Source organism: Mesoplodon bidens, assembly GCF_964165515.1.
Source record: "Mesoplodon bidens genome assembly, chromosome: 20".
In the NCBI taxonomy this organism is placed as follows: Eukaryota; Metazoa; Chordata; class Mammalia; order Artiodactyla; family Ziphiidae; genus Mesoplodon; species Mesoplodon bidens.
Window position 1 is genome coordinate 29,551,171 of NC_138181.1, and position 14,745 is coordinate 29,565,915.

Consider the following 14,745-nt stretch of genomic DNA (forward strand, 5'->3'; position numbering starts at 1 on the left):
TTCACCAACGACCACTAAACTTTTATCTCTGACTCATATTCATACTCCGGCAAACCTGCAGAGAGCAGGGAGCTTCATTTCAAGCTCTGTTCCTGTGTAATAGGTTGCAAGCCCATGGCGTTCTTTCATCCTTAGGTAGGCTAGCGGGATCCATATTGGTATGCATTTCGCCCCCCTTCTGAGTCATGACTTTACATCTTGTTACGATGTTTAAATTTTAAGGCTTCAGATTACAGGCTTGATTGCTGCATTTTCCCTTTTATTTCTGGCAGTGGGAATGCTTTTTCCCCGATGATGAAGTGCCTTCTCTCCGCCCACCCCGCTTTGTGAGGGGTGAAGGTGATGACATGATTTATTGATTTCCCCCAGGAATAACCACAGCAGCCTGAAATTGACTTTGACAATGACAGAGACTGACTGCGGAAGGACTTCGGAGTTATTCCAACTTGATTTCTGCCATCCAGCAGGGACCGGTGCTGGACAGTCCAATGTATATAAAAGGAACTCAACTTTAGCTGAACAAGAGTCTAGGGCACTGACGAGGTGGCCAGTGTCACTATCGTGAGCCACCTGCCCCCATGCCAAGGTCAGACATCCCCCCCACAGACCGAGTGTCGCTGACCTGGCCTGGAGAGAATTAGTCTCTAGGGTTCAATATATGCTTTCGGTTGCTTTCACATGTGAAACTGAATATTACTTGCAAACCAAGCTCTTGGATCTATTTTCCCCTAGGGTGACTTTTTAACAGCTGTGTTCTAACGAACGTGCATTTAAAAAGTTAAAAGTTGTTTCATGGACACTCTGGAGATCCCGTTCTGCAGGCACAGACCCCTCGGACAGACACGGGAGCAGGTCAAGGGTAGGGAGCGAGGCGGCGGACGCTGCGGGAAGCGCAGAGACGTCGGGGCCTCAGGACGGCCGGGCAGGGCAGACCCCGGGAGGTTCCTCGTCTCCTGCTTCGCCAGCATGCAGCCTCATCCACTGGCCCCTCCAAACGGACTGAACGTGGACAAGTGGTCACTAGAGAACAGTCCAAGTACATGAAGAGCAAAAGCAGCTTTGAAATGCTCAAGAGCCGTCAGGTCCTTCCAGTCCGAAGCACAGAAGGGTGGCGTGAAAGCCACTCCGCCTTCTTCCTTCTCTCTCCCTTGCTCTGTCCTCCTTTCCTGAATGTCGCTGGTTTGTGACAGGAGCCGGGTTTAGCAGAGTTTTTGTATTCCTCAGTGTCACACAGTTAATATTAATGACTGTGACCTGAGAGCCGAGAACCAGGCACGGCTGGGTGCTTCCGATGCGTTATGAGAGCACTAACCCTGCCAGCGTCCCACAAGGTAGATCCTGCCTCGTGCCCGCTTTGCAGATGAGGAACAACAAGCCTGAGAGACCGGGTAACGTGCTCGCCGGAACACGGCCGGCCTGCGGGGCCACTGCGACGCGAGGGCGGTCCGGGCTGGCTTCAGGGGCAGCACGTACCGGGCCACACGCGAGGCCCCAAGGCAGGTTTCTGCTTTGCTGGAGCCATTAGGTAAGCAGCGTTCCTGTGCCATTTTCTTTGCGGTTGTTATTCCAATAACACATCACTTGTTGGCACCTGCCAGGCAGGCAGCACACAAACCACACAGCATCTCCTGCACTCTGTCTCTGCCCCAGGCCCCTGGCAGGCAGTGGTTCAGTCTGCAGTATTGGAAACCACACAAACGAGATGGATCCCTTTACCTCTTTAACCATTTGAAACAGCCAATCAATTGATACTTAGAATTCCTAGGACCAAGAGTACAAAATAAATATGCTTACGGAAACAGCAGGAAAATACTTCTAAAGAGCCTGTCTTCTCCTGCGCTGTGGATGCGCAGGGGCCTGTGTGGCTCTGAGCAGGCCTCCTGGGACCAGCGCTGGACTTTGTTTCTCATTTGGTTTGGGGCTGGCTCCTCGGAGCCCAACTGCGATCATTTGCCAAACAAGGTACCATCCCGTTCTCCTTACAACCACATCTAGTATAGTAAAACCTTCTGCCTTGCAAAGGTAAACAATTAAAAATATTAAATTCTCCCTCTGTTTGGGTCTCTGTGAGCACAGATACTAAGAACTCAGGCCACTGCGCTTTCTTGGGCTGCAACTAGTCCCGTGGCCAGAAGAGGGCAGGGTGACACCACGCATGGGAACCGGCTTTCTCCCCATTAACTTTCCGCAGAGAGGGAGAGTCCGGCATGAAACAAAACTCATCGTATTTATATAGAATTCCCACAGCAAGCTAAACATTGAACCTTGGTACTCATTAGCTGGTATGCTAATTGCCTTGGTTTTCATCTGTTTTAGGCCAAATTTGAAAAGAAGGTCCTCTTCCCTTTCTCGCTATTTCAGAACCAGAACCTATTTGGAAGCACGAAGTAGGTTCACAAAATGTGTTCCCGGGCAGATGCCGTACACAGTGGGGTTCTACACAACGGAATGGATGCTCAGTGATTAAATCTATCAAATACGCAAGGGGATTTGCATTTGATAAAGAAAAAATGTGTAGGTTTATCCATAAAAATTCTTTCCCAAATGAAGCCAAAATGAAAAAAGAGCAGCAGAAAGAGAATGGGGACATATACCCTTTGTTTCCATGGAAAAAGTAATCTCCAATCACTCTCCTTGAAACGGTCAAGAGGGGTACGTGAGAGCAAGGGTCTCCATTTACCTGCAGGCCCTTCATGTGGCAGCTCCCTGGCACATTCGGCGAGGTCCTTATCCTCTGAGAGAGACGGGGGCACTCCTCCCGGGTCAGAGTCCAGCAACAGCTGGTCTTCTCCAAGGCCGATGTCTGCAAAGTGGCTGCTCAATTCACAGTCCTCAAAGTCAGCAGAGAACTGATGGAGAGGGCCGTCGTGGGGAGACAGGGGGAACGTGCCTTCTAAGACCAAGGGAGAGCCAGGCGGGGACAGGGAGGAGAGGGAGGACCGGGAGGACAGGGACGTCACGGACTTGGGGGCCTCGGTCAGGGCGGGAGCGTGGCCCGGGGCCGCGGCCGCTGCCCCGCAGGGACCGCTCTGGCCAGGCTGGCTGGGGGACTTGGCCACTTCGTGTTCGTGGATGGTGGTGATGGGTCCGGAAGGAATGTAACCACCTTTCTCCTGCAGGAGGAAGTCCAGTTTATACTGATAATCCGGGTCCAGCTGGTCACCCTGACTGGTATAGTAGAGCTCGCTGGAACTGAGGGAGTTCAGGGACCCTCTGCTGGACGTGTTCAGAGACCCCCGGCTGGAGGCCAGGGAGCCCAGGCTGCTCCCGGACGACATGGACAGGGTGCTGGCGGAGAGGCTGGGAGGGGAAAGCACACCTGTGAAAACCGGGACGACGCGGAAACCCCTGCCGGCTCCTCGGGCCGAGAGGGAAGAAACCCAGTGACACCAAAGAGCGGAGTCAACGACCGGGGTGAGAGGACGTGCTGTCCCCCACACGCTTCCATGCTTATTCGTGAGTGTTTCCAACCTGACTCTCTAAAAGACTCTTTAAGCAGCAATCCTGCTCATTAAAAATCATCCCCCTTGTGCAAAAGTTACAAAAAATCTAAAAAGGGATCAAATACCTATTGATAAATCTATCTGCATAAATATCCAGAAGCAATTATGCAATTAAAAAATACAGAAGTGGGCGGGAGGTATAAACAGCATGAAGGGTTAATGCAGTGACTTTACTTTTAAAGAATCAAACTTTTTATTTTGAGAAAAGAAGAGGCCAGCTTCTAAAGACAAAGGCCCCTGGGCTCACTCGTCTTCCTCCTCTATGTATATTTCAGGAATGAATCTGTGGCTGTTTTAGGGCAAATCTCCCCCACCTTCCATTCACTGATTTATTTATTTATTTATTTATTTATTTAGGTTGGTCTGGGTCCCACCTTCCCTTTTTAAAAGAAGGGATGACGTGGAGAAATGTCATTTTCCTAAGTATGTCCTGATAGTTGAAATATATCTTCTTCCCAACACATTTCAAACATATTCCAAAAAGGACCTTGGGATTCATGAAACAAAAAAAACCCAAACCCAAATCCCTGCAACTTTAAATTTGGTCATCTGAGTTTTAATTGTATTAGTATAACAATTTTCCTACTTTTTTTTTTTTTTTTTTTTTTTTGTGGTATGTGGGCCTCTCACTGTCGTGGCCTCTCCTGCTGGGGAGCACAGGCTCTGGACGCGCAGGCCCAACGGCCACGGCTCACGGGCCCAGCCGCTCCGCGGCACGTGGGATCCTCCCAGACCGGGGCACGAACCCGCGCCCCCTGCATCGGCAGGCGGACCCCCAACCACTGCGCCACCAGGGAAGCCCCAATTTTCCTACTTTTAAGTCATTGAAAATAAAGAGAAAAGTAATCAAAGATGAACTACAACATGCCTGAATGCAGTCAAGAAAAATTTTCCCCTCAAGAACCGAACAGGCTTACTTTTTAAGTTGTGAATGCAGATACGTAGTTAATTTAGTAGTTTCTTCAAGTTTCTGTAGCAGCTCTTTCCTTCGCTCTTCCAATTTCAATCTAGACAAGAAAAAGAAATGAATTTATTTTCACATAACTATGATCAAGCAGGAAAAGAAAGATTCTGAAAGAAAAGAAAGATCCTTATTATTTTCCCCTTGTGAGATCCAAATGAACTCGACACAGAGAAAACAGAGCCACCTGCCAGAAGGAAAGTGGGCAGAGCTGTCCACGGCCACTGAGCGAACGGGGAGAGCTGTACCAAATGGCCAGCGCTACTGAGAACCTGTAAAATTTTGGTATTCTACAATTTTCTTAAATGGGTAAGAAAACCTCACGCTCTTACAAGTTAGGGAAAGACAGTGGGGAGGAAAAGAACAACAAAAAAGCCGAACAAAGATTAAAGATCCTTCTGCAGGCTTGTGACTTCAGCTTCCGTTACTAAAACATTTGACTGCAATAACAGGGAATTAGAAAAGATCATCTGAGTACTGGATTTGGTAAGGGCTGTTGCAAAATCATAGCTAGTGATAAAAATTCCAATCTTATTTTGATGAGAATTTTGGCAATTAAGAAACAAATTAGTCCATATTGCCGGTGTGAGCTAATTTGGGCTTAACTGTTTAAGCAAGAAAAAGACATAGGAGTGATTTCCTTTCCCATCAACGGCACCTCTCATCACCTGTACTGGATTTTCATGAAATTTCATCCACATTCAGCTGAACACGCTTTTATGAGGATCTTTTAGAAAAAAAATCTGAGTATTATGGAATTGTGTACTTGAGTAAGCCATTTTTAAATACATCAAGCATACTGTCTGTGTCAGGATTTTTAGACGTCATTGAAATGAGCAGAACGGGACCCAGAAAACCACCACGGTTTCCGGTCTTACTCATCTGTCCCTAAGGCAAGTCACTTCATCGCGGGTCTCAGCTTCCTCATCTGCAAAATGGTGATTATAATCCGACTGTGTCCACCTGCTAAGGCTGTTCAAGGGATTAGATGGAGCTACGTATGTGAAAGGTCTCTGCAGACAGCAAAGCCAGTCTCCCGCGTTCAAAGCCTCAGCGTGCCCTGCAAGGTGCCGATACAAAAATTAGCTACTCTTCTTTGGAGAAAAATAAAACTTTCCTAATTTTCAACCTCTTTGAAATGTTATGTATGTTTTAGGCAGGGAGGAAACATGCCCATATTTTACTTATAGTATACTTATACTATCCTTTGATGCGTCACCAACACAATTTCATTATATGTTAAAATAAAAAAGTAATTTTTGTCATTTTGTTTGTTACTTCAAAGGGTGATAAATTCTTAATGCACAGCTTTCAAACGTGTATTTTGAAAAGGAGTCCGGTCCCTAATTTTTTTTTTAAGCTTTTAAATTTTTATTTATTTATTTATTTTATTTTTGGCTGTGCTGGGTCTTCGTTTCTGTGCGAGGACTTTCTCTAGTTGCGGCGAGCGGGGGCCACTCTTCATCGCGGTGCGTGGGCCTCTCACTGTCGTGGCTTCTCTCGTTGTGGAGCACAGACTCCAGACGCTCAGGCTCAGTAGTTGTGGCTCACGGGCCTAGTTGCTCCGCAGCATGTGGGATCTTCCCAGACCAGGGCCCGAACCCGTGTCCCTGCACTGGCAGGCAGATTGTCAACCACTGTGCCACCAGGGAAGCCCCTTAATTTTTTTTAATCTCTTAAATATAAACTAAAACTCAACCAGGAAAAAATATGAATTCAAAGTAGATTAACTGAATTAGAAGGTACATAAAGGTCCAGAGAAAGTCCCCGAATCTACTAAAACCCATGTCTCCTGATATAGGAGCAATACTTTTTCTTTTTTTTTGCGGTATGCGGGCCTCTCACTGTTGTGGCCTCTCCCGTTGTGGAGCACAGGCTCTGGACACGCAGGCTAAGTGGCCATGGCTCACGGGCCCAGCCGCTCCACGGCATGTGGGATCTTCCCAGACCGGGGCACGAACCCATGTCCCTTGCATCGGCAGGCAGACTCTTAATCACTGCGCCACCAGGGAAGCCCGGAGCAATACTTTTGAAGTAAGTTTTAAAACCAAGTCCCACACACACAAATGAAGGCTTTTCTGGTATGGTAAGGAGGCTTCGGGGCAACACAGTGTGTTTCATGCTGAAATTTAAATCCAAATCTTTCCCATTCCAGTCAGTCACATGTGATGGTCCCCCATGCCCTCCTCTGGCGATGGCTCAGGTGCTGGCCTTCCAGCCCTTTCCCGGTTGCTTTGAACTGAGGCCTGGCCTGTGTTCCCCAGTTGGACCCTAATCTCCTGGAGGGCAGGCTCGGGCTCTTTCTCCCTCCTCTACCCAGGCTGCCTGGAAAGCCTGGCGCCCCTCCCCGGTCCCCTCCCTGCAGGTGTCTAGATCACATGTCATTGGAAGAAGCTTAAAGAAGGCCCTGGGGAGGCCTAGTGAATGTCAAAAATTAGGGGGCTTCCCTGGTGGCGCAGTGGTTGAGAATATGCCTGCCAATGCACGGACACCGGTTCGGGCCCTGGTCTGGTTAGATCCCACATGCCGCGGAGCAACTACGCCCGTGAGCCACAACTACTGAGCCTGCGCGTCTGGAGCCTGTGCTCCGCAATAAGAGAGGCCGCGACAGTGAGAGGCTCGTGAACCGCAATGAAGAGTGGCCCCCGCTCACCGCAACTAGAGAAAGCCCTCGCACAGAAACGAAGACCCAGAATCTCGCCTGAGGCCACCCCTGAAATAATGAGAAGCCCACAATGTAAGTGGAAAACAGGATAATTTGGGGGAAGCAGCAAGTGCTTGTCTGACAGGCGTGTAGGTACCGAGAAGAAACGGAGGGGGTCTGGGGTCAGTGAAGCACCGTTTGCTCTGCGATGAAACTAAGTCTGACACAGTGAATGTCAAGTTCCCAGAGATGTCTCCCTGAAACCCTGCCGGCAACCCTGTGGCTGTCCTCTGCCAAGCACTGCACCTCCTGTCTCTGATGGAATCAGAGCCTCTCCCAGTGGGAGCTGGTTCCTGGTATCCTTTCTGGGAAATGACCTCCCCCACTTCCTCTGGACCAGGGACTAGAAGAAACTGCTGAGATGTCAGCCCCTTCAGGAGGGTGCGCCCCTGTCTCTCCCCACCCTTCTCCAGCCCCCGTCCTGCTACTCCTCCTGGGTGAGAAACCTGACCCCGAAAGACCCCTCCCACGGTCCCGCTGTTCCACACCCCTGCCCAGCTGACCTTGACAAGACAAGGGGGCCCTCGCACCCTCCACCTCTGCCCCCGGTGCCCTGAGGGGGAAAGCTCCACGTCATCTACAGAAGTAAGAAGTTCCTTTTCCATTAAAAAATAAATGACACTCATACGCCCCGCCCACTTGCTATAAGAACTTTTTTAGAATCAGCGGCAAAAACATTCATATGATTAAGGAACAAGACACCCTGGCAAGATGCAAGGCAAAACCCCTAAGATTTGTGAAAAAGGAAGGAACAATGTTAAGATCTTATCAGCCTTAGAGAAGCACAGAGTTTAAGGAATTTCAATAACTGTAAGGAAAGAAGAGAAGGATGTGTAACAAGTCTTTTTTTCATTTGAGAGCTATTTCTCTTTCCCGATGCGCTTTATGACCACTAGGGGGCGAGCTCCGTCTCCGCGGGCGGTCCCGCGAGTCGGCGACACTTAGGACGGGGCTGGTGGGCACAGCTGGGGGACTCTGGGAGCTCACACAGCGCCTGAAAATTCATGTGAGTTTAGCTTCTTCAGAGACCAAAATTCAGCAATGACTCAGAATCTCGCCTGAGGCCACCCCTGAAATAATGAGAAACCCACAATGTAAGTGGAAAACAGGATAATTTGGGGGAAGCAGCAAGTGCTTGTCTGACAGGCGTGTAGGTACCGAGAAGAAACGGAGGGGGTCTGGGGTCGGTGAAGCACCTTTTGCTCTGCGAAGAAACTAAATCTGACACAGTGAATGTCAAGTTCCCAGAGGTGTCTCCCTCGACCTCCTGCTGGAGCACTGAGGAAATACACTGCCTGCAGAGGGCTTCTCGGGCCTTCTGGCTGGGGGGATGACCCTGTTTCAGCTCAACAGCAACGACAAGCGCAGCAGGAATATACACAGGCAGTGGGAAGAAACGAGGAGGCTGGTGAAGGGTAGGAAAGGGGGAGCGCATATGGGGAGTAAAGTAAAACCACCACCACCAACAAAGCCCGAAGCCACACTGTGCTGTGCCCACCGGGAAACAAAGGACTCCGGGTGCACTTCGCAGGGGTTGTGCTCTCTTGTACAGGGAATGCTGGGCCGTTTTGCAGCCAAGGATAGCAGTGAGAAAACTGCAAGCTGCTCCAGCAAGAAAGTGTGAGTCCCTCAGCCTTACCCTGCTTTATCATGGGGTTCTGCTTTTGGCTGTGGACAGCAGAGAGGGAGCTGGTGTCCATTTTCTGTAATGCTAAATGACTTGACCCTTCCAAATGACTCAGATAGCCAACATATCACAAATATGAAACATACACATTTCCCTTCCTGCTAAGATCTCAATTGTGGGACGTGGGCCCATGCGAGGACGTAAGTCAGAGGGCCATCCAAACCTGTGGACGGCCCCCATTACTCCCTGTGTGACTCAAACCCCATGGCTGGATCTCACCAGATAGAGAATTATTTTGTATAAATATTTTATAGCTCCTCTTCCGGATGAGATCAAGCCTACTGTTTCTGCTGGAATTTTGACAGTTATTATGTGTGTGCAAACAAAAGTATAAAAGCCAAAGTCTAGGCACTTAAACTATATTTTTAACGTTACTTCATTAGTCATTTTTGAAGCTCCAGCCCTAATAAAAAAGACAAACAAGGGACTTCCCTGGCAGTCCGGTGGTTAGGACTCTGCGCTCCCAGTGCAGGAGGCACGGGTTCGATCCCTGGTCGGGGAGCTAAGATCCCACATGTCACATGGCCTGGCCAAAAAAAAAAAAAAAAAAAAGACAAGACATCATGCATGTAAAAGCTGATTCAAACAAAGAAACAAACGCCTGTTTTCTTCCTCTCCCAGAAAAAATGTAAAGTCCATTGGTAGGGCCCTTCCTGGATTCAGATACTTCAGAGTAGGACAGCTGAGGTGTCAGATGTCCGTATGTTACACAGGTATAATTATATGACATTTACTAAGGGCAACATAACACAAAAGATCACTGGTGTTTTATCTATGAGCCACACAAAGCTAACCATTTCATCATATTTGCTGATGATTATCAAATTTTTATCCTCGGAATTTAAGAAACACAAACACAAACACAGACACTCACATACAACATCAAGGTAATTCAGGAAAACAACTGAATTCTGCCTTCTCGCCCTTACTTTTTGTTCCTTGTGGTCTTGGTTGGATGGCTCCCTATCTGGCCAGCCTCGCTCACACCTTCTAGAGATGTCAGAGCGGGAGGGGAGGAGAAGCAGGGGCAGGTGGGTGATGAGAATTATTTAAGACGGTGAAAGGATGTCATGTGTAGGGGGTTCCCCCTTTGATACTTTTTCACGCTCCCTAAAGCTGTGATGCTGTAGCTATGTGTTATCTCCATCAGCATTTTAACGCACACGGTTGAACAAGTGCTCACGCTAATACCTCACCAGGAATGTCAGAGGTTCTTCCCTCCTGCATCTCCTCCACCACCACACTTTTCAAATGTTTTGATATTATGTTGACACACAACCTTAAACATTTATAGAGGACAAGGAATTAGAAGGCAAGAAGCCAAGAAGTTAAAAAAAAAAAAGTGACTGGATTATGGGTGGGTGTTTTAAACTTATTCCCAGGTCACTTGAAGTTACGCAAATGTGAATCTCTTTCCCTTCATTCTGGTCCTTACTTTTTGGCCTAAAAGATGGATGTGCAGTGGTTCTAAAGGGCCACATGGTCTATGGCTGAAACAGGTAAACAGGTGTCTGACCATTAGTCAGCAAGGCTGGGACACAGGGCTGCTGTGCAGATGTCCTCACGGCAAACACACACAGGGGTTCCCTGCTTAAGAGTCCAGCTGATCTGCCTACAGGACTGGAGTTTTTAGATTAAATGATCAATTTATACTTTCCCACAGAAAGATGAGAAAATTGCTTAAAGCATTTGCCTTTATATTTTCTCCTGCTTCAGAGGAGGGTTTCAATTGACAAACAAAATCCAAGTGAACATTTTGTGACCTGTTGTGATATCAAAGGGAGCAAGTTGTCTTTTCCTTGTGAAATGAAAAGCAATAAACTTTTGCATTCTTGTGAGTAATAAACCCAGAATAGGAAGCTTCAGCCGCTCTAACAGTCCAGATAATCTCTCTTATCAGAGTGCAATAGTTTACAGCCACTGTTATCAGCCTCGGTCAGCGATGGACTGCATTCCTGGTTTTCTGTCAACATTCCTTAGTTATTCAACATCTGTCTCAGGCATTTTCACGTTCCCCAAAAGCGTAGGGGAACCACGGGGACTAAGGAGGGTGTGCTTTACTGCTCTTCAGGAAGAAGTCCTCAGTCCACTAAGGGTTGAGGCCTCTGAGATTTCCGCAGACCAGGGAGAACAGCCTGGAGGCCCAGCTGAGCCACGGGTTAGCCACCCGAGGCCCGGGGAGGGGAACGCACCTCTCGGCCAGAGCTCGGCTGGGCGCCCCCCGGACCGACAGCAGCTCCTTCTCCAGCCGCTGCCTCTCGGCACCCAGGCTCTCCAGCTCGTCCGGGGTGCGCTTCTCTGGGGTGATGAACTGAAGCTCTTTCAGAAGTTCTTCTTTCTCGTTAATCAGCATCAGCTTCTCCTTCTCAATGTCCAGCGCCCCAGGCCAGGCCTCGCTGTCCAGTTTCGACAGTTCGATTTTCAAGTTGGCCATACTAAAATAAAATAAGACAAAATGAAATAACATAGCTGTGCACGTAGTCAGAAGTCCCAAGAAAGGGAAAACACAAGGCGGGCTATGTTGGGGATTAACCCCCCAGGGACGGGCGTGATGGCTGGTGTGAGGCTCCGGTCCTGGGGCGTTGGCGGAAGCTACACTTACTTCTTATCTGCCTCATCCTCCCCACCTTTAATATCTGAGTGAGCACACCTACCTACCTGAAAAAAGGATGAAGGTCAAAGTACACAGAAGCTTAAAAAGCAGAGGGCTGTGGGCGGTCAGCCCTGACGTGTGCCTGCCTGTGTGAGGTGGCTGGGAGGAACACCCGAGAGCTTCCTTTAAAGAATCCCTGGTAGGGCTTCCCTGGTGGCGCAGTGGTTAAGAATCCACCTGCCAATGCAGGGGACACGGGTTTGAGCCCTGGTCCAGGAAGATCCCACATGCTGTGAAGCAACTAAGCCCTTGCGCCACAACTACTGAGCCTGCACTCTAGAGCCCGCGTGCCACAACTACTGAGCCCACGCGCCATAACTACTGAAGCCCGTGCGCCTAGAGGCTGTGCTCCGCAACGAGAGAAGCCACCGCAGTGAGAAGCCTGAGCACCGCAACGAAGAGTAGCCCCCCTCACCGCAACTAGAGAAAGCCCGCGCGCAGCAAGGAAGACCCAACGCAGCCAAAAATAAATAAATAAATAAAATTTTAAAACAAAACAAAACAAAAAAATGTTGTCAGGACAAAGAGGGAAGTAGTTCCACATTCTTGGGCCTGAAGTTTCTTGTTTGAGTTAAAAATAAAATTGCCATCTTAAACTGCGCTGCATACATAATGTACTTCTGATTTTCACCCGTCGTCTGCACTTACGATAGATGTAACATCAGCTACTCGTCAGCTTTCACCACAAAACCATAAACAACTGTCTCAACGTACTGGAAAATTAATCATCAAAATGCTAAATAAGCATGATATTATTAGCTTCATTAAGCACATAAAACAAAGGCTGGAGGAGAAAACAGGTTTCAGAGGAACACAACCCGCCCCTTATTCAGAATTGAGGAAGAAAACGCGTTTTCAACATATGCATAAACCCTTGAGACTTACCTTCTTGTCAGAATCGCTAGTAACTTTAAAATAAAACCCCGAATGGTAATAGAACAGCAGTGCAACCAAATGGGAAAGAACTAATGTCTTAAGCTTTGATGCGACTGAATTAACCTATTGAGCTGACGGCAACGATGCAGTGAGGAAAGAACAGCACCTGTGGGATCAGCCGTTAGGTAGGTCCTGAATTTTATTTGGAAATAGTTTTCTGGGCAAGAAACCATGAAGGTTTCCGGGAACACCTAGGAAGACAAGTGCTGTGTAAGCTCCACATGGAGCCAAAGTAAAGCAGAAGCTCAAGCTGGCCCCAGGGAAGTTGAGTCAAACCCCAAGGACCCCGGGGCATGAGGCCTGGCTCCCCAAGATTAATTCTGAGTTATGGCCATTCTCCTTCAGAAAACCAGACACCAGAAAACCAGATCCTGGCTTTGTTTACGTCAGAACCTAGGAGTTCTGGCAGCTCAGAAACCGGCGTGCTTATAGCCAGAGGGCCCCAAACAGGCTTCCACATCACTGGGCCACAAAAGCACAAAGCAATTCTCAGTCCTTACTGAGGGCAAAGCAACAGCCTGGCATGTGAGAAGCAGACAATACAGTAAACAAAATGTTTCCTACCCTCAAGCCATTTATAATCTACCTGGGAAATTTTATAGGCATTAAAATTAGCCGAGTGCAATGCTGCTCGGAGAAACTAAGTGACTTGCTCAAGCTCCCAGGGTTAATGATTTATGGAACAAAGCTTAGGGTTCTTTCAGTAAATCAAAGAACCAAGTAATATTAATATTAGTAACAGAGGCTACCCAGAGGCAAATATTATATTTAGGCAGATCAAATAAAGACTCTGTTAAAGCCAGACAACCTCTAAGAACTTTGGCCAGTGACTTTTAAATTCTCATCATCACCAGTAATAATGGATATATTTCAGTATCCATCTTATGGGCTTCCCTGTGGTGGGAAGCCACGATGCTCCAGCATGTTCTCAGCCGAACTGTTCATAGTCACGATAATGCAGGTTTGTCACCCAATGCCTTCCTAAACAATAAAACAGCAGCATTTTTACACTCTTAAAAGGAAAATAATGAAACGTATCAGTATGACCCTCTCTCTCAGAACCAATTCAGTTCCTACATTATGAAAACCAGCTGAGTCTGTCACCGAGGTAAGGACAGAGGAGTCTCCCGGGCCTTCCCCAGCAGAGTCACAAGGTAAGAAAAAGGTATCGAGGCAGGGATGAAGAAGAGTTGAGAGGGTCAAGGAGGGAAACACTCCCTGAAGCGAGTGACACAGCAGACACCTCAGCATCCCCCAGGACATCAGCAGGGGGTCTTCCCTTCGAAGCCAAGGAAGATGCTTGAAGCTATTTACCTTCAAACTCCTCAGCTGCTACCCAGCCCTGCACCTGAGCCACTGTATCACATTTCTATCTGAGAAACCAACCTCCTCACTTTTAATTGTGAGTAAGAAAGTACCATACAAGCTCAAAGCTTCTTCCTTCCAGAATGAAGGGGAAAGTTTCATTCCCGCCCTTCTCATTAATTCTCCTTGTTCTTCAGCTTTCGGGGGAGGGGACCCCATAACCCTTATATTCTAAGATCTGAAGGGCGACCTTGGTAAGAACGGTGGTGAGCGCCCAGCAGACGTCCCTACGTGAGTAAAGATGAATTCTGGAAAAGGAAACCTGGGTGAGCCAGCTGACTACCCACTGACCGCTCCCCACTGACCGCTCCCCAGCTCCCCTGCGGTTACCTTCTTTTGGCTTCTTCATACTGGAGGCTCAGCCTGACCTTTTCAGCCAAATTTGATCTACTTCTCACTCCGATCTAGTACAAAGCAAAAGGGAAAAAAGTCATTTAACTCTGCTAAGGAATGAAGTAAACTGCTTTTGTTTCTAGGAAGTGCAAGTAATTGCAAAGCTAAAGAAGATGGTACTGAAATGGGGAGCACCAGTTTGAACAGGCACTTACCTTATAGTCTCAGGAGGGACAAAACATTTCTTTTTAATTCAAGCTTGTCTGTTTTTCAAAGACTTTAACGTCCTTTCTCCACACATTAAATTCAAGATAAAAAATATCAGGTGAATGTTTCTGGTATCTAAGAGTTTATGAAGGGTGTACCGGTCAATAAAATTTATGAACTGGAACTAATGTCCTTGTCTCTATGAGCCAAAATTTCCATCATCTAACTTTCAAATGCATAAACATAAAATAAATGACTTCGAAAATTAATTTTTTAAACAGGTAAGCCCTACTGTTGATCTCTACCTGTTTTACTTTCATAGCACAGAATTCAAAGAAGCATAGAGAATACAAAAATAACTGGAATTTATTGAAAAGTCAATATCTACTAATGGTG

The 14,745-nt window shown here is 47.7% G+C and overlaps 1 protein-coding gene across 1 annotated transcript in view; it reads right to left on the bottom strand.

Annotated features, from left to right (window-relative positions):
* The window catches only part of WWC2 (WW and C2 domain containing 2), a 147,764-nt gene that overhangs the window by 28,882 nt on the left and 104,137 nt on the right, over positions 1-14,745 (bottom strand). Inside the window, exons 8-11 of the mRNA XM_081220695.1 lie at positions 14,140-14,213; positions 11,048-11,290; positions 4,421-4,510; positions 2,681-3,300 (exon numbers count right to left, since the gene is read on the bottom strand). Coding sequence (XP_081076821.1) covers positions 2,681-3,300; positions 4,421-4,510; positions 11,048-11,290; positions 14,140-14,213 — 1,027 coding nt within the window. The remainder of the gene's footprint in view (positions 1-2,680; positions 3,301-4,420; positions 4,511-11,047; positions 11,291-14,139; positions 14,214-14,745) is intronic.